A 23,532-nucleotide genomic window follows, 5' to 3' on the forward strand; every position below is an offset into this window, starting at 1 on the left:
CGGGGGTGCTGTCCATGCCTAGCAGCCACCGAGGGTGACCGGGAGTCTAGAGCTGGGGTACAGGGAGCCGGGAGGACAGACCCCAGAAGCGGGGGGACCCAGGCACCTGGACCAGGGCAACTGGCCCGCCATCTCCCGCCTGTCCCATGGGCCACACACACACCTGTCCCTGCTGTCCATTCTCTCCTCCAGTGCGCCCCCCAGGGGCCCCCAAAGCCCAGGGGAATCCAGCCCAGCCTCCTCCCTTGGCTCCTGAGCCCTGGAGGTCTGCTGGGCGCGAGCAGGGCCTCATGACCCCCCTTTGCCTGCAGCCATGCCTTCCGCTTGTGGAGGGCCCTGGGGGCCGAGCAGCCCGTGAGCCGCCTGGTCCTGGCCATGCTACTGGACTGGCTGCGGGAGCGGCCACTGCCCGCCGGGGCCAGAAACGGCAGCCCCCAGCCCAAGGACCAGCCCTGGCTGCGCTCGCTGGCTGTGAGTGCGCGACCTCGCTTTCCCCCGGGCTGACACCCCCCTAGCCCAAAAGCCCCCGAGCGGCAGCCAGAGCCCCCCAGAGCCCCTCCCTGCCCGGAGCCCCCCAGACACGCTGCCGCCCGAGCATAGGTGCGTGATGGCCGAACGTGGAAGCAGAGGGCACCCCCACCCGTCTCCGAGCCGGCCCTCGGCCTTCCCCTGAGCACCCCCAGCCCCGCACTGACGCAGGCCCCTCCTGCCCGAAACCACACAGCAGCATGGGTTCAGCAGGGCGGCAGCCTCCATGTCCCACCACCCCCCAGCCCGGGCCTGCCCTTGTCATGACTGCCCAGTGCTGCCCCCACCCCAAGAACATCCTGGCCTACGTGCTCCAATGGGTGCAGGAAGCCTCGGGGCTGCTGCCCGATAGCTCTGCCTTCGGGGGCCTTCTGTCCCCCGCTGCCCCTTGTCACAGACCTCCGTGCGGCTATCCCACAGGGAGCACACCGCACAGCCTTGCCACCGGGGTTCCAGAGCACGGCCTGGAACGGACGGACGGCGGACAGAGCGGGCGGGTGGGGGTGGCTGGCGCCCCGGGGCGCGCTGGGAGGGAGGGCCCAGGACCTCCTGTGGGTCCGGGAAGGGAGCCGAGAGGGCCAAGGCCCCCGGAGGGACATCTCAGAGATACAGCCCTGGTCCTGGAGGCTGGGACAGGCGGGGGAGGCCGGCCAGACACTCTCCTGCCCCGACAGGCCGTGAGCACCCTGCACGAGCTGCAGTTCGCCCGGGAGTTCCAGAAGGCGGTGCGGGAGGCCCACCCGGAGCTGCTGCTGGCCCTCCTCACCCAGCTGCACTACGTCTTGGAGCTGAACCTGCCAGAGGGGCCCCAGCCCGGCCAGGAGGCCCCGGAGACAGCCACACCCAGCCCGCAGAGGTAAGGACAGCCGCAGGCTCCCGCTGCAGGCACAGGGGCCGAGACAGGTCCAAGCCTCCTGGGGCCGACAGTGCCGCAGCACCCTGCGGCCGACAGCTGCACGCGCCTGCGGTCTCGGCTCTGAGGCCTCAAGTCCAAGCTCACGGTGCGGCAGGGCCGCGCTCCCTCTGAAGCCTGTAGGGGAGGACACTCCTGGCCGCCGCCTCTGCTGATTCCGACTTGCAGACGTCGCCTCGCCCTCTGCCCCCCTCCCCACCTGCCGTTCTCCCCTGCGTGTCTCTGTCCCGGTTTCCCTTTCACATAAGGACACCGGTCACTGGCTTAGGGCCACCCTCCTGGTCGCATCCTAACTCGATTCCAGCTGCAAAGATCCTGTTTCCAAATAAGGTCACATTCACAGGTACAGACGGGGTTTAGGACGTGGACAGAGCTTTTGGGGGACACACGATTCAACCCCTGAACGCCCTCGTGGCCAGCGCAGCCATCAGCACGGAGGGACCCAGGGCAGGTGTAGGGCCTGTTTCCACACTCCCTGAGGGGTGCCTGGCAGCTGCTGGCATGTGCAGACTTCATGGGACAGCCCTTGCCGTTCTCCCTGAACGTGGTCCTTGCAGGAATTCTGTGAGACAATGTTGTCTCCCCGTTGCACACGTAAGGAGACCAAGGCTCAGAGAAGGTCAGAGCCTTTCCCCGAGACACACAGCACGCACATGAGCTGTGAAGCTAGAGTGTGTGGAATGGCAGGGCGGCCCCGTGGCCACTGCTGAGTCCCACCTGGGTCCCCTTGTGCATGGCTCTGACCCTGGTGCTTTTTTGCTCTGAGGGGACCCCTGCGGTTTCTGCCCCTCCACTCGCCCGTGCAGTGCGGACGAGACCCCGTAGGAGGGCTACACGCGGCCACCGTTCCGGCTGGCCGCCTTGTCCTCCCTCCGCGCCAGGTAACATTGTTAGAAATCCAACAAGCTAGTCTTTAAAAACCACGGGGCCGACTCTTTTCATGTGTTTGTATTATACTGTGCTTCACGAAATTTGTCAGTTATAACAGCTCTCCCCAAGGCGCGTCCCGGGAAAAAAAAACATGTCACATCTTCTCATATTGCTTCTGAATTTGAATGTGCGTAAATTTCCTTTTTTATTCAGCTCAACCATGCAAAAGGCATGAATCTTCCTTAATAAGCTAATAAAACGTTCTCCTCCCAGAACGTACGTAGGAGGGCTGGAAGGGAGCCACACTGAGCCATCTCCGTCCATCTGCTCCCCACCAGCCCTGCTGCCCACATGGGCCCAGCCTCCCAGTCTCCCGCCCTGGCCTCCCCCCACCCCAAGCTCACTCGCCTGCCCTCCACGCTGCAGCCCAGGTCCCGTTCACGTTCACGTTCACGTTCACAATACGTTTGTGGCCCCAGGCCTCCCTGCCCCTCCCCACAGAGATCAGAAAGAGCCAGATCCTTCCAGTGGCCCAGAGGCCCCTCTCGCTCTAGCTCCCTGTTGCCCCCAGGACCTCCCTTCCTGCCACATGGCCCTCACGCGCACTTCCTGCTCCAGCCTCGGAGGTTTCCTGTTTCTTAAACCCAGCGTGCTCCTGCCTCAGGGCCTTTGCACTTCCTGCTCCCTCTTCCTGGAACGCTCTTCCCCCGGACAGCCTCACCTCCTGACTCTCTCCGAACCTTCTCTAACAGGTGTTGCTACTCCCACTCGGCTGTTCCCTTCCCAAGGCCAGCGCTGCCTAACAGTGGTTGCCTGCACCCTGTGGTGCCCGTCTGTCTCTCTCACTGGGTTCCCATAGACAGCACAGGTGTCCGTCTGTCTGTCTCACTCGTTTCCCATAGACAGCACAGGTGTCCGTCTGTCTCACTGGGCTGCCTTGGGAATCTTTTGCTCCAACAGGCTGAACGGACATGCTCAAGCAGTACACGCCCTCTCCCTCCCCTACCTCAGCCGCCAGGCATCTCTCTGAATGAGTCCTGTCCAGGGAGGAGGGATGGTCCCAGCAACTGAGGGACAGACTCTCACCCCAGGCAGAGTCCATTGGTTCTGACGGGCCTGTCTTCGATCACATGCTCACCTCGGTGCAATCACCCGGGCACTGGATGGCGTGGGGCTCTCATTGCCCAGCCTGGGCTCCCATACCGCCCCCAGAGCAGGGGCAGGACCTGGGCCCCACCTGGCCCAGAGGGAAACCACAGAGGCCCGAAGGAAGGGCAGGCCAGCCAGCAGCAACGACAGCAGAAGCTCGGGGGTGGCAGCCGCTCCCCAGGACTCAGAAGGCACCGTCGTGCGGGTGGATCCCTGCCATCTAGGCTCGGGTGCCTGGCGGCTGTGGCACCATCTAGGGGTCAAGGTCAAGGAAGGGATCTGGGCCCCCACTGCTGAGAGTCCTCCTGTCTTGTGGGTGCCCCTGGCCATGTAGGGAGGGCCCTCTCCGGACGCTGGGTGGCGGCCCAGTGAGCCTTGAGGCAGGCTCAGACCACTCTTAGGGCTCCGAGGTCCCCAGCATCCTGCAGAGCTGGGCTGGCCTCTGGGACCAGCCAGTGGGGGTTGGGCACGACACGCCCCCCACCCCCCAGCGGGGCTGTGAAAGCTTGGCCAGCCCTGCCTGGGTGACCCTCCCCTTCCTTTGCATCTTTGACGAACAGAGCCCCTTTCTCTAGAGACAGTAACTGCTTCAGTCCGTACTCAGCCAGGTCCTCCTCCAGGCCATGTCCATCCTGCCCCCCAAAGGGAGCATTCCTTTAGTTTCTCCATCACGAACTGACTCTCTAATTCTCACGGAGCACCTCATTTCTCGTTAATTCTCATGGAGTGTCCGATTTCTCCTTATTTCAGACACTCTTTAGGACAGCTTAGAAGTACAACCGACATATTTTCCTTTTGGCCCTGGCTGCCAGGAAGCTCATATTTAAAGTTAATTTTCAGTACCTCCCTAGAATGACTCATACTTCCTTTTTGCTTCTTATCTCCTAATTCCTTGTCTTTGAAACTTAAAGCTTTAAAAATAAACCTAAAGCTTTATTTTTAAAGATTTTTTTAATTTAAAACACTATTCACAGTCCTGGATTCGGACACTTGACAAGGAACCAACAAGAAATTAGTAATGATATGCTGTCCAGGCCTGGATCTGAGATCTAAGACCTCGTCCCAACCTGCTCCATGAGCACTCTGTCCAGTTTGGGGGGGGTCCCCTGCCCACACGGCTATGAGGGTCAGGAGACTTGGTGGACTGGGCAGCCTCTGTTCTGGACCCAACTTGATGAGATACCCTAGACAAGCAGCCAACACTCCAGGCCTCGGTGAAGGTGAAAGTTTCTATTGCATGACCCCAGCCCCAGGATCTTATCCATTTGCCCAGTGGGGACCCTGGAATCTGCGGGGAGGTGTGCCTTCCCAGTGAGGTGAGCAAGGACTCCTGAGCAGGGAGGGGCTGTCATAGCATCCTGTCCCAGCCTCTGACCTCTCTTACCACCCCGGGGTCCCCGCAGCCCTGCCCAGACCTGCCTCTTCTCCTGACCCACCATCCCTTGGTCCCTGGCCTCAGCCATGCTCCACGCTCCCTATACCTCTTGGAGGAAAGGAAAAGTAGGACTGACGGACAGCCGTCCTTGTCAGCTGTGGAGGGCTGCTGTGCCCTCAGGTCAGCAATCAGCGCGGCAGCGCCCCAGCCCGCACTGATCACCAGAGATGGGTCCCTTCACCTGGGCGCTCACAGCCCCGTGGAAATGCAGATGGGGGTCAGGGGATGGCCCAGTGATAGACAGACAGATGACACACCCCTGAGAGTCACCACCTCCACAAAGGATGACCGGGAGCACCCTGTGCCCCCGCCGTGTAGTCCCTGAGGACAAGCATCCTAGCTGAGACTCGACTGATGGTTGAAGTCCGGGGGAGTGGAGGGCAGGGAGCCTTGAGGGGGAGACACGAGGGAGGGAACAGAAAGGAGGCCTCGGAGTCCGTCTCTACACCAGAACAGTGGGGAGCCACCGAGGGCTCTGTGCAGAGGGAGTGGCAGGGGCTGATCAGCACTGGGGATGGGTGGCCAGAGGGGGCCGTGGACACTCCTGAGAGCGCATCTGGACTCCAGGCTGGGCCTCCTGTCTGCACGGCATTGCTGGGGACAGCAGTGGCCGGTCCTCAGGGCGTCGGCCGGTCAGACGGACGATGCCCAGTTTGCCCTGCTCGGCGCCCACCCAGGCTTCACGCACCTGCACCCCCCCTACTCCCCTCAGCTCGTCCCCACACGCAGTCAGGGTGGCAGGTGCGGGCGACGCAGGAGACCCTCACACGCGGAATGACGGTGGGGGTGTAAAGTGGCGCCGCGGAAAACAAGGGGCCGTTCCTCGAAACGTCTAACACAGCATCACTGTGCGAAGTTAGCAGCAGGAGGAGGAGGCGGGGGAGAGGAGGGCGGCCCGGCCATCCCTGGGGCAGGCGTCGCTGCGAGAGGCTGGGGAGGGCAGTCCTGGAACCCGCACACCCAGGTCCGCGCTCAAGGGCCTCCGTGGACAGCTGGTCTGGGGGCTGCGTGGATTTCGGGCCGCACGTGTGTCTGGGCATCGCCAGGCGTCCTGGCTGGAGGAGGTTCCAGATTTCAGGGTCCTGCTGGGCGTGCCGATCCACCCGGGAGTGCCCAGGTCGGCCGAACGCCGTCTTCCCAGAGCCCTGATGTGGTTGCTGGGGCAAGGTGACCCTGCACGCGGATGGTCTGGGCGCCCACATTCCAGGAGCTTCCAAGGGTCAACGCAGAAGGGACAGCGCGCTACTGCGCCCTGACGTCCCCTTCTCCCGAAACTGTGGTCACTCTGGCTGAGGCCTGTGCCCTGGAAAATGCTGCTTCTCAGGGGCCTCTCTCAGGGTGACATTTGGGGTTGATGCCGCCAGGGACCCTGATGCCGTGGAACTCTGTCCCTTGACCCTATGTGTAGCTCAGAATCATGCCTGGTCCCAGCTGATGGCCTCATCCTGGGACCCGACTCACACATCCCGGGCGACTCGACCCGTCACGGGAAGCTGGGCAGATGTGACCCAGCACAGGGTGACCGGGAAGGGGGAACAGGCCACTAAGGGGGGCCGCCCTGCTATCCCGGGGCCTGTGTTCTGGGGCCCTGTCCCTGTGTCCTGCCTGCAGAGACGGGGACAGCCCTGGGCCCGTGACCAGAACATCAGGCAGGCTTGGAGTCAAGGACCGAGCTGCCCTGGCGGGGCCGTGTGGCCAAGACAGGGCCCTCGTGCCTCTGGTAGCATGTGGTCAGGCCTCACTTTGTGTCTGGCATCCTTTCCTGGGTGCACACGTGCCTGGGACCAGTGGAGCCTGTGTCCCCTGCGTGGTGTCTGGAAGGCAAGTGGACACTTCCCCGGGCTTCCGTGATGCCATACGCCCAGCCTCCTTTCTCCTCCCTGCAGCACCCTCTTCGGGTTCTCAGCCCCACATTTATTTTATTTTTTTTTAATTTTGTTTATTTATTTGACAGACAGATATCACAAGTAGGCAGAGAGGCAGGCAGAGAGAGAGAAGGAAACAGACTCCCCGCTGAGCAGAGAGCCTGATGCGGGGCTCGATCCCAGGACCCTGGGATCAAGACCTGAGCTGAAGGCAGAGGCTTTAACCCACTGAGCCACTCAGGCGCCCCCTCAGTCCCACATTTAAACAGCACCATCCCCCAAGCCTCAGCCGGGACCCTCTCTACCCTGTGACACGGGACTCCCAGCCCTGTCCCCAGAGCTGCAGCCTCAGAAAGCCCTCCACGGATGCCACCGGGTGTCCCCTGAGATGCTCAGACACATCTCACACTGCCTGTGCTCCAGGCCGATCTCACAGCCTCCCACAGTGCCCCCCACTCCTCAAGGGGTGCCCTCTGCTCTCTGCCTCCTGCTGCCCCTCCCCCAACACGGTTCCCACCCATGCCAGGCCTCCCCCCTGCCCCGGGCGGGGCTGGCCCAGTGACAACGCCCCCGACCCCCTGCAGCACGTCCCTGGAAGCACTGAAAAGCCTGCTGTCCACCACGGGGCACTGGCAGGACTTCGCGCTCCTGGAGCTGCAGGACGCCTGGAAACTCTTCACCACCATCCACACCTACCCGCAGGGCGTGGGTCTCCTCGCCAGGTAGGAGTGGGGCCAGGCAGGGGCAGGGCCTGACCCAGGCCACCACCTGTCCCGGAAGCTGGGTGTACCGACCGCGGTGGCCACCAGGGTGCACCCGTGAGCACAGCCCCAAACGCTCACGTGCGCCCCGGCACAGGAGTCAGGCCACCAGGGGCAGGCCGCTCGGCCTCCCACACATCCAGCCCCGGCCTGGAAGCCAGTGGGCGGCCAGGAGGTACAGAGGGGGATCCCACACTCCCCTGAGTGGGGGGCACCCACTCAGACGCAGCCCCCACTGGGCCCGGCTGTGGTGGCCGGGAGACTCCGGGCCGCACCCCCACACCCAGACCCTGCCCCTGCCCTCTTCCCCTCGCCCCAGGGCCATGGTGCAGAACCGCTGCCAACAGATCAAAGCAGTGACCAGCCAGCTGCTGCCCAGCCTGCAGAGCAAGGAGGAGCGGGAGAGGAAGGTGGCCATCCTCATCCTCACCGAGGTACGGCCTGGGCAGGGAGAGGGGAGCCCCTCAGACACAGGCTTTTCCTCCAGCTGCCTCCATGCCCCCATCAGGACCTTGCCTGGACGGAGGCCCATCCGGACGGCCCCTCCTACCCCGTCCATCCCCTTCTGGCTCCAGGGCGGTCCACAGTCTGGGGCTCCTGGCTGGGTCCCCCACTTCTCAGGCCCCCGTCAACCTGTGGCCTGGGCAAACCTGTCCCCACCTCTCACTCTCCCGGCCCCGACCCCTACAGAGCTGGTCCGTCGGGCAGACTGGAGCTCAGGTCCGCCCCAGGGACTGGGAGGCCAAGAAAGCCCTGGCTAAAACAGGAGAGGCGCAGGGGTCCAGCAGGTGTTGCCCTGAGGCTAGGGCCACGGTGGGGTTCACGAGGCAGCTCCGTAACAGACATGGGCAGGGAAAACGCCTCAAAGCCCCACGCCGCTCCCCACCCCACCCACCAGCAGGAACGTCTGAGCCACCCTCCACGGGGCTCCGTCCCCAGCTGTCCCATGGGCCCGGCCACAGCTGCACATGGGCCCCAGCCTTGCTGTGTGACATCAGGCAAGGCCCTTCTCCCTCTGGGCCTTGGTTTCCCCAGCTATACTTGGAAAAGTTGAACCAGCATGGAGATGGGTTTCAAATCCATGTTAACCGAGACACCCAGAGAGCGCTGGTAACTGTCCTCGGAAAACCCCGGCTGGACCCTGGCCCTCGAGCCTGGCCCCCAGAAGCAGATGGAGCTCCCTATGAGAACGTGGCAGGCCTGATCTGCCCGCCCTTGGGGACGACCCCAGTTCCTCTACAGCCCCACCATGCTGGAGGTGCTCCCCAGACAGGCTGCCCAGACCACGCTGGCCCGAAGCCTCAGGGACCCCAGCCCCGAGGTCCGCGTGTTGAGCCTGCAGGGCCTAGGAAACATCCTTTTCCACCCAGAGAAGGTAAGGGCCGGGGAAGGGGGTGTTGTCGCCGTCACACACCTGCCCCACCAGAGCAGCTGGTGCGTGGAGTACAGACAGGCCTACTGGGTTGGAATCCTGGCTCTGTCCCTTTCCGCAGTGTAGCTGGGAACACAGGACCCCCCCCCCGGGCCTCAGTGTCCTCATCTGTAGAATGGGCTTGGTAATGGCCTCTCGGCAGGGTTCTGGGAGGGGTAAAGTGTCTATTCCCCTGGGACGTGTCTCCTTCCATACCCAGCAGAGAGGGTGCTATTGCAGACCTCCAGGGGCCAAGGAGGGGGGTCACCAGGAGTCACCCAAGCCTGGCCCGAAGAGGGGAACTTTCCCTGAGAATCTCGGGGCCCAGCCCTCTCCTCTGCTGGTGACCCATTTCCCCATCCCCCTCCGACCCCCACATCACTGGAACAGCCCCCATCCCATGATGAGCAGCAGGGGGTGTTAGCAAAGAGGCAGAAGAAAAGGGCCACGACACTGCCCCAGGACACTAGCCGTCCCGCTGGAGCCTGATGTCACCCCTGTTGTGGGTTCCTAGGGCACCATGCCTTGGCAGGGGACCCAGGTGACAGCAGATTGCCAGGTCCAACCCGTCCTCACCCCAGCACTTTCCAGTCAGCACGTTTCTTCAGGACCTGGGCCTGGGTCAGTGTCCATCTCAGTGACATGGGAGGGGTCACAGCACATGGTCAGGAGCGCTGTGCTGAGTCCATGCATAGACAGCACAGGGGTCCCCTCCGGCCTTTTATCCCCTGGCACGGGTATGGATGTGCCCTGGCCTCTGCAGTATAACAGAAACGTCAGGTTAGAGTGATTTTCTCACCTGATCTGGGGGTGCACAGCCTCCGCCTCCCCCAACCACGCCAGGGGCTACACGAACACCCAAGAAGATGCCCAGACGCCATCTCCACTGCTGAACATCAGGACTTACAGGGCTTGTGGGAGGAAGCATCTGATGGTGGGGGCCACAGGAGGGCCGGGCTCCCGAGACATCCTGCAGCCTCCTGCCCGTCAGCCCACTTCCCTACCACTGTGTTCTCCTGGCATGTCTCCTGACATGGCTAAGAAGAGCTCTCCATTAGGGTCACTGCTGGCAAAGCCTTTCCCTGCATGTGACACACTGTAGGTACTTAGTAAGGGAGACTTGCGCTTCTTCATTCATCCACCCATCTACTCGTCCAGGTACCTGTACACCCACCCACCCATCCATCCACCATCCATCCGTCCACCCATCTGCCCATCCACTCCTCCATCTACCTATCGATTCATCCATCCACCCATTTTCCCATCCACCCACCCATCCATCTACTCACCCACCCATCCACCCACCCACCTACCCAACCACCCATCCACGCACCCATCCACCCACCCATCCATCTACCCACCCACCCATCCACCCACCCACCCACCCATCCATCCATCCACCCACCCATTCACCCACCCACCCATCCATCCATCCACCCACCCACCCATCCATCCATCCACCCACCCATTCACCCACCCACCCATCCATCCATCCACCCACCCACCCACCCAACCACCCATCCACGCACCCATCCACCCACCCACCCATCCACCCATCCACCCATCCACCCACCCACCCATCCACCCATCCACCCATCCATCCACCCACCCATCCACCCACCCACCCATCCATCCATCCACCCATCCACCCATCCATCCACCCATCCATCCATCCACCCACCCACCCACCCAACCACCCATCCACGCACCCATCCACCCACCCATCCATCCACCCATCCATCCACCCACCCACCCACCCATCCACCCATCCACCCACCCACCCATCCACCCATCCACCCACCCACCCACCCACCCATCCACCCATCCATCCATCCACCCACCCACCCACCCAACCACCCATCCACGCACCCATCCATCCACCCATCCATCCACCCACCCATCCACCCACCCAACCACCCATCCACCCATCCATCCATCCATCCAACCACCCAACCACCCATACACCCACCCATTCACCCACCCATACACCCATTTATCCATCCACCCACCCACCCACCCATCCACCCATCCACCCATCCATTTGTTCCTTGGGCCCTTCATTTATGACTTACTCTTTCATTATTTTTTATTCACTCTTTACATCTTGTGCATCCACTCAGTTATTCACATTTGCTCCAGCATTCATTCACTCAGTCACTCAGTTGGCGGGTCAGCTGGTGGTCCGTCATCCGTACGTCTTTCTCCAGCTGTTCCTGCAGGCAGGCAGGCAGTAGGAAGTCTCCATGTGCCTCTGTGCCCTGCACTAGGTGGGGCCCCGTGGGGAATGGAGAAGACAGGCAGGAGGGCTGCCAGAGCGGGACGGCCAGGGCCAGGGAAGGAGCATGGCTCCCAAGTGGGGTATGGGCTGCTGGCCACCGCGGGGCTGGGGAAACAGATGGATCCAGAGCACAGCTGGCCAAGAGGCCTGCTGGAATGGGGCCAGGACCAGCTGAACTGGGCAGGGATAGAGCAGGCCCCAGGGCTGAGGGAGGATCAACAGTCACCGCCCCCACACCAGAGAGGTGCCCTCTGCCAGGACCCACTGAACTGTTCCACTCCCCCACCCACCCACCAGTGTGCGCCGTCTCAGCCACCTGTCTGCCGTCAAACACGAGCAGCACTAGCTGGGTGGGGGTCCATGTCTGAGGAGGCCAGAGGGGCAGCCCACGCAGAAGACCCAAGCTAAGTGTGGGTTTAACAAAGCGGACGTGCGGTTTTCTCCCGGGGCACGGACAACCCCGTCTGCAGTCTTGGGGAGAGTAGGCTCCTCCTGGATTGCTGTGCACCCCTGCTCCCAGCCCCAGGTGCTGCCCCTGTGGGAGGGTCTGCACGGCCACCACCATGCCCGCCCCAGCCAGCCTACCCTTGGAGGCCACAACCCACAAGGGCTTCACTCCCTTCTGCTCCAGCCAATGGGCCAGGTGGTGGCGCCTCGGGGAGATTCCATCTCCTGGGCACGCGCGTGGCCGCCGCAGCAGGAGTCCCCTTAGCAAGAGGCCTTGTGCTCGTTGGAGATTGTCTGAAGATCCCATCACCATAACGCTTGCTGAAATATCCCACCAGAAACCGTACAAACATAGGCATGGAGTCAGGCGGCCCTCGAGGCAGCAACCCCCACCAGCCAGCCAGCAGTATCTTTGCGCAGGGCACCCGTGACCTCCCACTGCAGGACCCTTTATTGGGCCCATCCACACACGGGTCTGGGGGCTTCCGTCCTCTTGGCCCAGGACTCCCAGCTCGCTTGTCTGTCTCCCTCCTCGCTCCCACACCGTTCTCAGCTTTGCCGGTCTCTGCTCCTGTCCCTGGCCTGGCGCTGGATCCCGCCCCATCACTCCTTCCCATTCCTCTGCCCTGTTCACCGCTCCCTTGCTGGCCTTCTCTAAGTACCATCTACTGGCCGACTGTCCCCAGATCCATATCCCAACCTCAGCCCAGGACTCAAGCAGGGACTCACTGCTCACGTCCAAGCCGGCATCTCAGACTCAGCACGTGCACCACAAACTCCTCGCCCACACCCCACCCCCGCCCAAACAGGTGCCTCCTGCAACCCTCACCTCAGCTGGAGGGAACCGCAAACCTTGGGGCCGTCCGGGCAATGAAAAAATCCCAAGCCAACCCAGAATGCACCTGTTCTTCCACTGCCCTGCCGCCCTCACTGAAGCCACCAGCATCTCCCCCAGACCACCGCACTCCCCCGTGCCTGGCCCCAACAGCCCCCCCTTCTCCTTTGCAGTGTAGACTCCCCCCAGCAGCCAGTAGGCTCCTGTCATGAGCTCTGCTCACAAACAGGGCAGGTGTGCCCCTGCCTCAGGGCCTTTGCATGTGCTGCGCCCTCTGGTGCAATGCTTTTCTGGCACGTCTGTAAGAATTCCCTCCGTGGTGACCTTCTTGGTGGCACCTTTTCCTATCTACTTCCTTAAAATTAAAGTTCTGTAACCACCGCAACCCCCATAGCCTCTACCACAGCCTGCTCCCCATCCTGCCCCCACCCTGCTTTATCTTTGCTCAGTTTGCTCGCCACCCTCTAATGCTCATTGTGCTGTGTGTGCTTCATTTATTTTCTGGACCTTCCCACTAAACCCCATTCTGGCTGTTCCATCCACCGCCAGAATCCCAGTCCTACCTCAGCTCCCTCCCTGCACCCAGCGGGTGCTCAGAAAGAGTCAGTCACTGTTAGCTGACTCATCGCAGGAAAAGTTTACTATTATAAACCAAACAGCGCTCAGGGAGCCAATGACATGGCCTAAACCTTGTTTTAAAGCTATAAAAATCACTCCGGCTTTCACACACTGTCACTGAGAAGGGGCCCGATGGCAGGAAACATCCTTTTGCTGACATCTTGCCATCCAGACGTTCATCTGCACAGTCCGTGAGCACCACGACTGCAAAGATGGGCAGACAGAACGGGCTGAAGATGGGCTCAGTCTTTCACAAAGTAGCGTCAATGTGGGAAGTGGTCATTGTGACGGAAGGAGCCGGGAGCTCAGTCTGTGCACACCTTGTCTCGTCCTGCCCCACAGGGAGGCCGGGCACAGGGGCGAAGGCGGGGTGAGGCAGAGGAAGGGGAGGGAGGTCTCCAGCACTGGGCGAGCGGCCTTCTGGGCAACATGGCGACAGGAGAAAGAAGCAGCTGGGAGCCCACTAACGGGGGGTGGTTGATATCCCTTACCCCCAGGAGGATCCCCTCAGAGAGGAAAAGCCCCGTCCATGCCCACGCAGCTCCTGGTGGGCAGACCGGAGCTAGAGCACAGGGCCCTGTGTGCAGAGCCAGGGTGGGATCCCACCAAGGTTGGGGGCACAGTGCCAGCCAGGCAGCCGGGGTGGGCAGGTGCCCAGGCCAGCATGGGGGCTGGGGAGGGGCCGCGGAGGGAGGGGCCCAGGCGGTTCCAAGTGCAACGGCAGGGCTGGGGTAGGGCACAGGAACCGCCAGTCCGGCGCCCTTAGCCCAGCGGCCCCTGCCACCCCTAGGGAGGCCTGCTCTGCGGACAGCTGCCGTCCTTCCTCGACGGCTTCTTCCAGAACAGCGAGCAGGTGGCTGTGCAGCTCATGGGCACCGTGTCTGACGTGCTGCACCGCCTGGGCACACACGGCGCGGCCGCCCAAAGCCTCAGGGTCGCCATCTACGCCCGCTCCTTTTTTGACGACGTGAGTGCCCCGGGGGGGGAAGCGGGGTGCCCCTACTTGTGCCCCTCCTGTGCCTACACCTGGTCCTCAAAGGCAGGGGGATCCCCAGCTGCCCTGCACCTGTGCTGGGGAGACGCCCCCAGGGGGATACCCGGGTGTGCCCGAGACACCCACGCAGAGCCGGGCCGAGCCAGGCCAAGTGGCCGCCAGGTGGCGCTCGGCCCCTCTCCACGAGGCTGACCGAGCAGCCCTCCCACCCCCACCAGCCCCTCGGCCGCGGGAGGTCGGGAAGAGACCCTGAGCAAAGAGACAGGAGTTCAGGTCCTCCCGGAATGCCTGGAACCTGTCTGACAGGGGAGGCACAGCCCTGCCCCCGGGGGCTGGGAACCTGGGGAAGGGGCTCTGCAGCCAGAAATGAGCCCCATCCCCTCCGCAGGATGGGCCCCGGGCTGGGTGGGGATTGGGTTCAATAGACCCAGGCGGGTTCGGCTGTGGCTCTGAGCCCCCACCTTGCAGGAGCGGGCTGGGATCCGGGCGGCAGCCATGGCGCTGTTCGGGGACCTGGTAGCTGCCGTGGCCGGCAGGGAGCTGAGCGGCCTGCGGGCCCAGGTACACCAGAGCATGGTGCCCCTGCTCCTGCACCTGAGGGACTGCTCTCCAGCCGTTGTCAAGGTCCGCGCCCACTGAGGGGCCTTCCCCTGGGTGGGGCTGGGGACACACCGGTGGCTGGGAGCGGACCGCGGGGACTGAGGCTCTGCCGATGGCAGTGGGGCCGCCCGAGGGCAAGGCTGCTCCCAGGGCGGCAGTGTGGACCCGGGGTGGCTTCCTGGTGAGCTGAGGTCCACCAAGCATGCACACGCGCGCACACACGCAGGCACACGTGCACACACGCGGCTGTGCGGTCCCTGGGGGTCTGACTCGGCCTGTTCCGCTCACTGCTGCGTCCCCGGCACCTGACACAGGCTGGGGCTCGGGTCATTCACCGAACACGGAGAAACGGTCGAGCTTCCCTATGCGCCAGCTGTGCCCTGTGCTGAGGCCAGCACGGGATCCCGGGATCCTGGCATGGGGAAGAGGCAACAAGCGGCCAGTTCCGGAAGGAATGGGAGGAATGGGACCAGCCCGGGGCAGGAGTGAGGCTTCCCCGGGGTGCAGGGTGGGGACAGCTGGAAGCACGCCATCGGTCCTCACACCACACCCCGCATGAAGCTCGTGTCGAGGAGGGCACAGACCTCTGGCGCTCGCGCCCATGGCCGGTCTCCCCTCCCGTGGCTGTCCCCGCAGCAGGCCAAGTTCGCCCTGTACCGCTGCGCCCGGCAGCTCCGGTGGCGGCTTCCGCACACCCTCTTCTGCACGCTGGCCTGGGAGCGGGGCCTCAGCGCCCGCCACTTCCTCTGGACCTGCCTGGTGAGGGGCCTGGGGCGCAGGGACAGGCTGCCTTTGGCAGAAGGGGGAGGCGGGGCGGGGGACGCTGGAGCCAGGCTCTCGCAGGTGTGGCCCCAGGGCCGGCAGGGGCGGGGCAGGGCGGGGTCCACAGTCCCGCCCCCACAGCGCTGTCCTCTGGCCAGATGACCCGCAGCCAGGAGGAGTTCAGCATCCACTTGGCGCAGGCCCTCAGCTACCTGCACAGCCGGCACCGCCACATCAAGACCTGGGCGGCGCTCTTCATAGGTGAGCCAGGACGGCGGGGCTCCAGGCCCCTCCAGGCCGGCCCGTCCCAGCGCCCCGACCCTCGCCTGCCCTCCCGCCCACTGGCATCTGCCAGGCTGCTCAGGTCCACTGGCAAGAGAGGAGGGGTGGCGGGTGAGGGGCCCCAGCCTGGCAGGACGGGCAGGAGAGGGTCTGAGCCCCCACCCCCCACAAGCAAGCCCCCTGCCACTGGCCAGCGTCGCTGTCTGTCCCCCAGGCTACACCACCTGCTACCACCCCCAGGCTGTGTCCCAGATGCTGGACAGCGTTGACACAAACCTGCTCTTCTCTAGTAAGCCACCCTAAGTCCCCAGCAGCCCTCCAGGGTGAGACGGGCGTTCGCACCCACGCCCGCCACCCGCGGCTCCCCGGAGTGAGGAGCAAGGAACAGGTGGGGCTCCGGAGGGCAGCACCCCGGGCCTGGGAGGCAGAGGAGGTGGGGTCTGGGTAACCTCCGGCTGCCGCCCCCACCCCTGCTGGAAGGACGGGACCCCAGTTCCCCCCTGACTATGTCTCCTCCCCTGGAGCTTTCGAGGATCTCAAAAAGGACCCAGAGCCTGGCATCCGGGAATTTGCCACCAGACAGTCCTCCTTTCTCCAGAAGGTGGCAGCCGGACCGCAGTGACCTCCAGCGTCCTCCCTCAGCCTCCTGTCCCTCCCTTGTGCCCACCGACTCAGTCAGCCCTGCCCCACTCACACAGAGCTTGGTTGCATAACATTTTTCCATTTGAAAGAAAGATCTAGATTCAACAAAGAAGTGTCACACCTGTCGGTTCCCTGCCCACCACCTCGTGGCCCCAGAGGATGGAGGCAAGCTCAGGGGACACTGGCAGGCCTAGGGGACAAGGGGGCAGACCAGGTCTCCCAGAGACAAACCGTGAAGTCTGCGCAGGGTCCTACAAATGACAGGTTCTCCCTTCTTGGCCTTGGTCTCCCCACCTATGAAATGGGCACATGGGTCTTTCCCTGGCCTGCTGAGGTTCCTTCCAGGGACTCACCTCCGGGCTGTCCCTCTTAGGACCCGCCAGACCAGCCGGCCCTCCGCCAGCCTTACCCGTCAGGCGCCCACACCAACCCCTCCACACCTTTGCTCAGGAAGCTCTTCCCACCCGGTGCACCTTCCCCACGCTCTCCCACCTGGGGGCCCCCACACCCCCCTCCTCCGAGGATGAGCCCCGGGCAGAGGGAGCCCCTACCCCAGCCCCTCCTTAGCCCTGGGGCCTGGGCCACCCGTCCCTTGCAGGGGACACGCTCCCAGGCTCTCCCCACCCCACCCCCCAGAAACTGTAAGCCCCTCGGGGCCGGGACACAGCTGCCGGGGGCTGGCCTGGGGGAGCCCCGCCACTTGGATGGTGGGTTGAAACACTACAGCAACCTTCACAGAACACGAGTTCACTAGCCACCTCAGATGCGTTTCATTTGGCAGAGCTGGGGGCCCCCCTCCCCCTGGGAGCCCAGAGTGGGCTGGGATCTGCAGCCGCCAGCTTATCCGTCTGTCCCTCTCTGAACAGAGCCCCAGACGAGTGACTTGGGCGGCTGCCTTTTCCCGACCCCCATCCTGTGACCCCCACAGGTGCTCCAACCCCCTGGCTGGGGCACGGGGTGGTGTGCCCTTTCAGAATGAAGGAGTGGGCTAAGAGGGTCCCCTTGGTCCAGCCTCGTGGCTGTGGTCCCTAAAAGGACCCCTAAAAGGGGGGCTTCGTCCTTCGGCCCCTGCCAGGCAGTGAGCGGGCAGGCCTCCTCCACACTGTGCTCCGGAAAGCCCCACTCAGTGAAAGCTGGAGCCGGTGGGTCGGACCCGAAGCCGACCGAGAGCTGGGGGACGAGCCTGGCATCGGGGAGGGGCCCCACTCCCACCTAGCAGGGCGGCCGGGCTCTGTGGAGCGGGGCACGGCGAGGGTGCCCCATTAACAGTGCCAGTGGTAACAGCTGCAGCAGGCCGGGAGACGGAGGGACGGGCCTGTGTCCCCATTAGCCAACCCCCAGGGCCCCAAGAAAGGGGGGGCCCACACAGCGCCCCCAGGGCCCGCCGGGCAAGTGCGAGCAGAACGGACCCAGGCAGGGCACCTGCCTCCAAGTGCATGACAGTGGGCCCTTCCTGGGCATGTCTCCTCCCTGCGGCAAAACAGAAGGGGCGACAGTGGGTAGCACAGGGAGCCCTTCCCCACACACCTCTCCCAGGCTGTGTGCAGGGTGCGGGGTGGAGAGAGGGAGGCTCGGGCCAGGGAGGTGTAGGTGGGGAGTGGCCTGATGCCGAGCCTAGAGCTATGACTCCTAAGACAGCCGCTGGATCCCAGTGACTAGGAGAAATGCCACTGGTGAAGGTCCCTGGGTGCTGTCCACAGCTGGGTCACAGGGCCTGGGGGCAGGGGTTCTGGCACACCCCACCCCCAACCAGACCGGCCCTGGGCCCCCTCCTCCTGGCCGTGCCCCGCACAGGGAAAGGCCAGCCCCCCGCTCAAGGAGACCTGAGCACGGCAGTCCACACCCCCCCGCAGGCCTGGCCGCCCCTCCTGTACCCTCAGGCTCACTCACCCCATGGAGCCTGGGGTCACTCTCTGCCCCTCCGGCTTCCCCTCCCTTCCCGGGGCCGATGGGATGGTGCATCCCTCCCCCCTGGAGCCAAGCTGGCCACCGCCATCTGCACCCTCCTCTGGGCCTCTAAGGCTGAAATGAAGACACCCGGTGGGGGCAGAACTGAGCGGCCACCCCACAACACATGGGGCCCTGAAGACTTACCAAGGGAGCCCCAGCCTGTCCTGCGAGGGCCAACGCCGGGGACCCGGCCTTGCCTTCTGATGCCCCAGCGCCCCCCAAAATGGCAAGGCACCTGGGCGAGGCCCCACGCAGGCCACATGGGAGTGGTGTTGGCTCGGGCACATCAGGGACATCCCCTGTCCCGAATCTTGGGAGAGCGCAGGGACGCAGCATGGATGCCGGGGGGACCGCAGCGAGCCGGCCAGAGGACCCCCGCCACCCGCTCCCGTCCTTCCCACCGGGCCCCACACCACACTCTCCAGGCACACACACAGCCACGGGGTCCTGCTTTATTGCCTTTGAGGGTCCAGGACGGCGGACGGTCTCCAGACCCAGTAACTGAAAGTGCCAAGGCCAGTTCGGGGCGAGAGGCCGTGGAGGGAGTGGGGCCCCGTGGTTAGAAAGAACGTGTGCTCCCTGACAAACAAGCCTGAGCGGGCCCTGCGGGTGGGCAGGGGCGCCCCAACGGAGCCTCAGAGAGACAGGGCAGGGGGGCCGAGGGAAGCACGGACGGGCGCACGGAGACACGGCACAAACGGAGGAAGGAGCCAGCACAGGGCGAGCCTGAGCCGCGGACAGGGGTGCCGAGGGCCGGGAGAGAAGGCGAGCGGGCGGCAGCGAGGCGGTGGCCGCGGTCGGCTCCGAGGCCCCGGGGGCCCCGGGCTACATGACGCAGCACCTGGTCCTGTGCGCGTGCGGCTCCTTGAACCGCAGCCTCTGCCTGGGCCGGTATTTCTCCAGGTAGGTGAGCTGCTTGCTGTTGATGGCTCCGCGCCGCTTCCTGGGGGGGACGGGACGGGGAGGGGTCGCGGGTCGGTGCGGCGCCGGCCCAGCTCCCAGGACGGCCTCCACCCAAGATCCTTCCCTCCCCCACCTGTGGCCAGTGCGGCTGGCCCCCTCCTCCAGGCACCCCCACGGCGCCCACCCTCCCCAGGCCCCCTTGTTTCTCGGGTACCACCCCACCCCCGGGCCACAGGGTGGGACCTGGGCATCTCCGCAGCCCAAGAGGGAGGGAGGAGGGGGGACTCGGGTGACAGGTGATGGGACGTGTCAGGACGGCTTGGTGGCCCCTCAGGAGGTCATCCGTCCCCACCCACCCAGGCCCTGGAGCGTAGCCGTGGACGTGCTCTGGCCAGTGAACCACGAGCAGAAGGGACGCGTGTCTGCCAAGCCAGGCTTCCGGCCCCGAGACTGGCAACACGGGAGGAGCCCTGCACCCCAAGAGCCCCAGGGTCCCTGAGCGGAGCCCCCACATCACCGCAGCGAAGGGTCAGATGAGGGAGGGACACGTCAGAGCTGTGCTCGCTGCTGGGGTTTGGGCCTGCCCGGTGCCACGGCCTGCCCTCGTTCCCGCAGCCACGGGCCACGGAGCCGGGAGCCGGGCCTCACCCACACGTCCCAGCACCAGGAGCCACACACAGGGACCAGCCTCACCCTGGACGGCGGCCTGGCTACGGGACCCACGCGAGTGCGTCATACCCCAGCGTGAGGCTGCACGGGATGGGGGACGTCTCTGAGGTCACCCTGTGGCCAGGGTCAGGAGCGCCTGCTGGCAGGACACTGGGCCCTACGGGGCGGGGAGTGCCGAGTAACGGCCCCTGAGCCCAGACCCCCAAGCGCACACCCGCCGCCCTCCGCCCACCCTGGCCGGCCACTCACTGGCGGATGAACTGGATGGCGTCTTCGTACTTCATCCCGCTCTCGATGAGAGCCAGTGCCACAAGCACTGGGGCCCTGGGGGAGACGCAAGGCTGGGTCACCACGCCTCGGCACCCCACCCCTGCCCCGGACGGGTCCCCACGGAGGGCACAGGGCGATGCCTTCGCGCTCACACCCAGCACGAGGCTCCCCCAGTGCAGCCCTGCCCCCGCGGAGGGCACAGGCCGCAGCTGAACCCGACACCTGCTGCGTAGCCCCAGGCCATGTGGTCCTTGCCCTGAAGCTGGGGGCGCACTGCCCGGGTCACTCAGTCACCCCTGACGGTGGGGGGGGGGTCTGTGTGTCTGGGGGGCGGACTGTCCGCTCCTTCCAGCTCGAGCGCAGGGACCACGTTGCAACCCAGCGGCAGGGGGTGGGGTCAGACTTGGGGAAGCACCGTCCCTGGGGTCACGTGATGGGGGTCAGCACCCACTGCGAGAGCGCACGGACCACAGATCCCGCAGTCCGGCGAGCCCCACCCCGTGCCCCCCAGCTCACCGTCCCAGGCCAGCGACACAGTGAACGGCCACACAGCTGCCAGGGTCATCGCAGAACTTGGCCTTCAGCAGGCTCAGCCAGTCCTCCACCACCTTCCCGGGCGGGGGCGCCCCGTCATCAAAGGGCCAGTCCTGTGGAGGGCAGAAGCCCGTGAGGCTGGGAGGCTGGGGCCGGTCAGCCCCTGGCCTGGACAAGGTCGGCACTCTGGGAAGCACGGAGGGACCCCACGAGGGGGAGGGACAGCAGGCCCCAGAGGGCAGAGCGCTGGCCAGGCCTGCAGTCCCCACGGCAAGGCTTCTCATGCCTCTCCTGCTGACTTCTTCGGCCCCCTTCTCCAGGAAGCCCTCCCAGAACACCCGTCCTCTTCTCTCCTAAGCACAGTGAGCCCTTCGTCCCCTCCCTGCCAGCCCACGCTGTCACTCCAGGGTCACAGCCTGACCCTCACCAACCTGAATGTTTCTGAGTCAGCAGGCCCAAGGGGTCTGGGCAGCAAGCGTGGAGGGTACGTGCACCCTCCTGGCCCCAGCCCCCAGCCCCACCGCACAAAGCAGGCCCAGCCCGGGTACCCCCTGGGAAGGAGCGAAGGAAGGGTAGTAGGGTGAGCCACACTGTTCTGGACGCTGGATTCCAGACGGTTCCTGCCGGGCCCTCCCCGACATTCAGGGTTCATCCAGTTTAGGATTCGTCCGGTTTTGGAAACTTAGCGGCGTTGCCCCCCTCCTCCAGCACTCTGGAAGAGGCGAGGCGAGCCTGCAGGCTAAGCCCAGGCCGGGTCACGGCTGTGAGGGCAGAGATGCTTAAGTCCCGGCAAAGGACGCGCAGGCAGGGCAGCGGGGAACCGGTCCAGGGCCAGAGCCCTCTGACTCCAAGGGCGAGTCCACATGGGCTCGCCACCGCTGCTGGCGAGGCGGGTCCCGGAGGGGAAGCTGATGTCCAGAGGACCTTCCGATGCTAGGCAGGCCGCCGCTGGACTCCCAGCTGCCCCCCCCCACTCCATGCCTCGGGCAACCCTGCCCTACGGGGATGTGCCACAGTCCCACAGGCGGCCGGCAGCACAGCCAACCCATCCCTTGCCTGATCTCAGGTCCCCAGAGCTAAGAGACCAAGGAAACAGCTCCCAGGCTCCCTTCCCCATGGCCTCGCAGAGTGCTTCCCTGGGGACAGCCCAGGTGTGCCCGCCAGCCCCTCCCCACCACACTGTCCACCCACGAGCCCCAAACCACAGGCAGTGAGACACGGGGAGCCCCAGCAGCCCGGCCCCGAGCTGCTGGCTGGGAGCCACCAGGCCCCCGTTCTTCCCCGCTGCTCAGGACGCCTGTGCAGGGAGGGCTGTGGCCGTCAGAGCTCCAGCCCCCCGGTCAGGGTCTGAGTGCTATTAGGAAAGTCCACTCCCCCCAGTGCTCTGGCCCCGGCACCTTCCGGCTGTGGCCTCAAACAGCGACCGAGCCTCAGGCTCACCCTGGCAGAGCCCCAGCACTGGGGGGACCCCGCTCCAGGAGCCACGGCTGTGCATCCGGCACGTGCGCCCGCCTCCCGGGCCCCGCTGGCTAGGGACAAGCTCAGCCACTCTAGACATGTGCCCAAGCATCACGCGGCCCGAGCACCCACATGCAGGGCGGGGAGGGGGCAGGTGACAGGCAGCAAGGCCTGTGCCCGCCTCCCAGCGAAGGAGCCCCACATTCCCAGTCCAGGCCCACCCCACACCACCCATGACCCCCACCCCCCACCAGCGGTCCCACCAGAGCCCCGAGGCCCTCACCACGACAGTGATGCCGTCCTTCTCCAGAGGGGCCTTGTCGTAGGTCACGTCACACACTCGCACCACCGTGGTGGCCCCGTACTTCTTCAGGTCCTGGCGGGGAGGGAGGACAAAGGCAGGCTGGGCTGGGGCTGAGGGCCCAGGGGTGCACATCTCTGTCCGGGGACCCCCAGGGCAGGGCCACACCCCCTTAATGAAGCAGGCTGGTCCCAAGCAGAACGGTCAGGGGTGGGCTTTTGGGCCCAATGACACAATGAGGGGACGGGGCCTTCCTGATGCTTCCGCGCAGGCCGTCCCCACCTGCTCTCCCTGCAATGTGGCTAGGCCGCCGTGAACCCGGCTTCCAGCACATTCCCACCCTGCTCTTGGGTGCTCAGGACCCCCATGGTGCCAGCATCTCCCAGACAAAGCAGGGGCAGGACACCGTGGCCCGGGCTGCCTCCTGGCCGGGGTCTTGCGTGCCGTCCCAGCCCGCCCCCACACGAGGGTCTGCAGCGTCTCAAAGGGCAGGCAGGCACGTGCTCAGAGGCAGCCGGGCCCTACTCACCAGCGGGGAGCCCCGGGCTACCAGAGGAAAGGTGGAGGCAGCTCACAGCCGGGCTGTAGATATCTACCCTTTAAGCGGAGGGTCCGCTCCACGGGAGCCCGTGTGAGGCTGCTCCCACCCCACCTACTCCAACAGCCATTCTGGGAGTGCTGAGCCATCACCAGCTGGACCCGCGCGTCATGCGACGGGGACACAGGACACAACAAGGGCGGGACACCACCCTCCCAGGAACACGGCGCACAGGAAAGCAGGCGGGGCTGAGGCTGCAGGGTCACCTCAGAATTCCTCTGTGCACACGGCACAAGGGGAGCCACCCAGCCCAGGGCTGGGCTCTGACCCTCGACACAGACTCCCCTTGACCCTGGTCACACTCTGAGCCCTGACCCTGGTCACACACGGACCCTGAGCCCGGTCACAGCTCTGACGGCTGAGCTGCATCTTTCCCCGGGGTCCTGCCATTACCTTGAGGGCCTGCGTGGCGAAGAGGGACAGCCCTCTTCTGCAAGGCTCTTGCCACAGTGTCCAGGG

General features: G+C 64.8%; 2 protein-coding genes across 4 annotated transcripts in view; one reads left to right on the top strand and one right to left on the bottom strand.

Moving 5' to 3' along the window:
* The window catches only part of LOC122905506 (maestro heat-like repeat family member 5), a 67,643-nt gene extending 51,273 nt beyond the window's left edge, over positions 1-16,370 (top strand). Inside the window, 10 exon segments of the mRNA XM_044247076.1 lie at positions 312-471; positions 1,203-1,384; positions 7,345-7,482; positions 7,841-7,955; positions 8,753-8,896; positions 13,901-14,213; positions 14,216-14,728; positions 15,341-15,727; positions 15,963-16,037; positions 16,273-16,370. Of these exon segments, the coding sequence (XP_044103011.1) occupies positions 312-471; positions 1,203-1,384; positions 7,345-7,482; positions 7,841-7,955; positions 8,753-8,896; positions 13,901-14,213; positions 14,216-14,728; positions 15,341-15,727; positions 15,963-16,037; positions 16,273-16,370 (2,125 nt within the window).
* A 2,730-nt stretch (positions 16,371-19,100) lies between these two features.
* PTP4A3 (protein tyrosine phosphatase 4A3) overlaps positions 19,101-23,532 on the bottom strand; it is a 38,112-nt gene continuing 33,680 nt past the window's right edge. For all 3 annotated transcript variants that reach the window (XM_044247077.1, XM_044247079.1, XM_044247078.1), the window contains exons 3-6: positions 22,458-22,550; positions 20,699-20,829; positions 20,162-20,236; positions 19,101-19,283 (exon numbers count right to left, since the gene is read on the bottom strand). In XM_044247077.1, the coding sequence (XP_044103012.1) occupies positions 19,166-19,283; positions 20,162-20,236; positions 20,699-20,829; positions 22,458-22,550 (417 nt within the window). In that variant the 3' untranslated portion in view covers positions 19,101-19,165. The remainder of the gene's footprint in view (positions 19,284-20,161; positions 20,237-20,698; positions 20,830-22,457; positions 22,551-23,532) is intronic.

The sequence above is a fragment of the Neovison vison genome, chromosome 4, assembly GCF_020171115.1.
Source record: "Neovison vison isolate M4711 chromosome 4, ASM_NN_V1, whole genome shotgun sequence".
Classification (NCBI taxonomy): Eukaryota; Metazoa; Chordata; class Mammalia; order Carnivora; family Mustelidae; genus Neogale; species Neogale vison.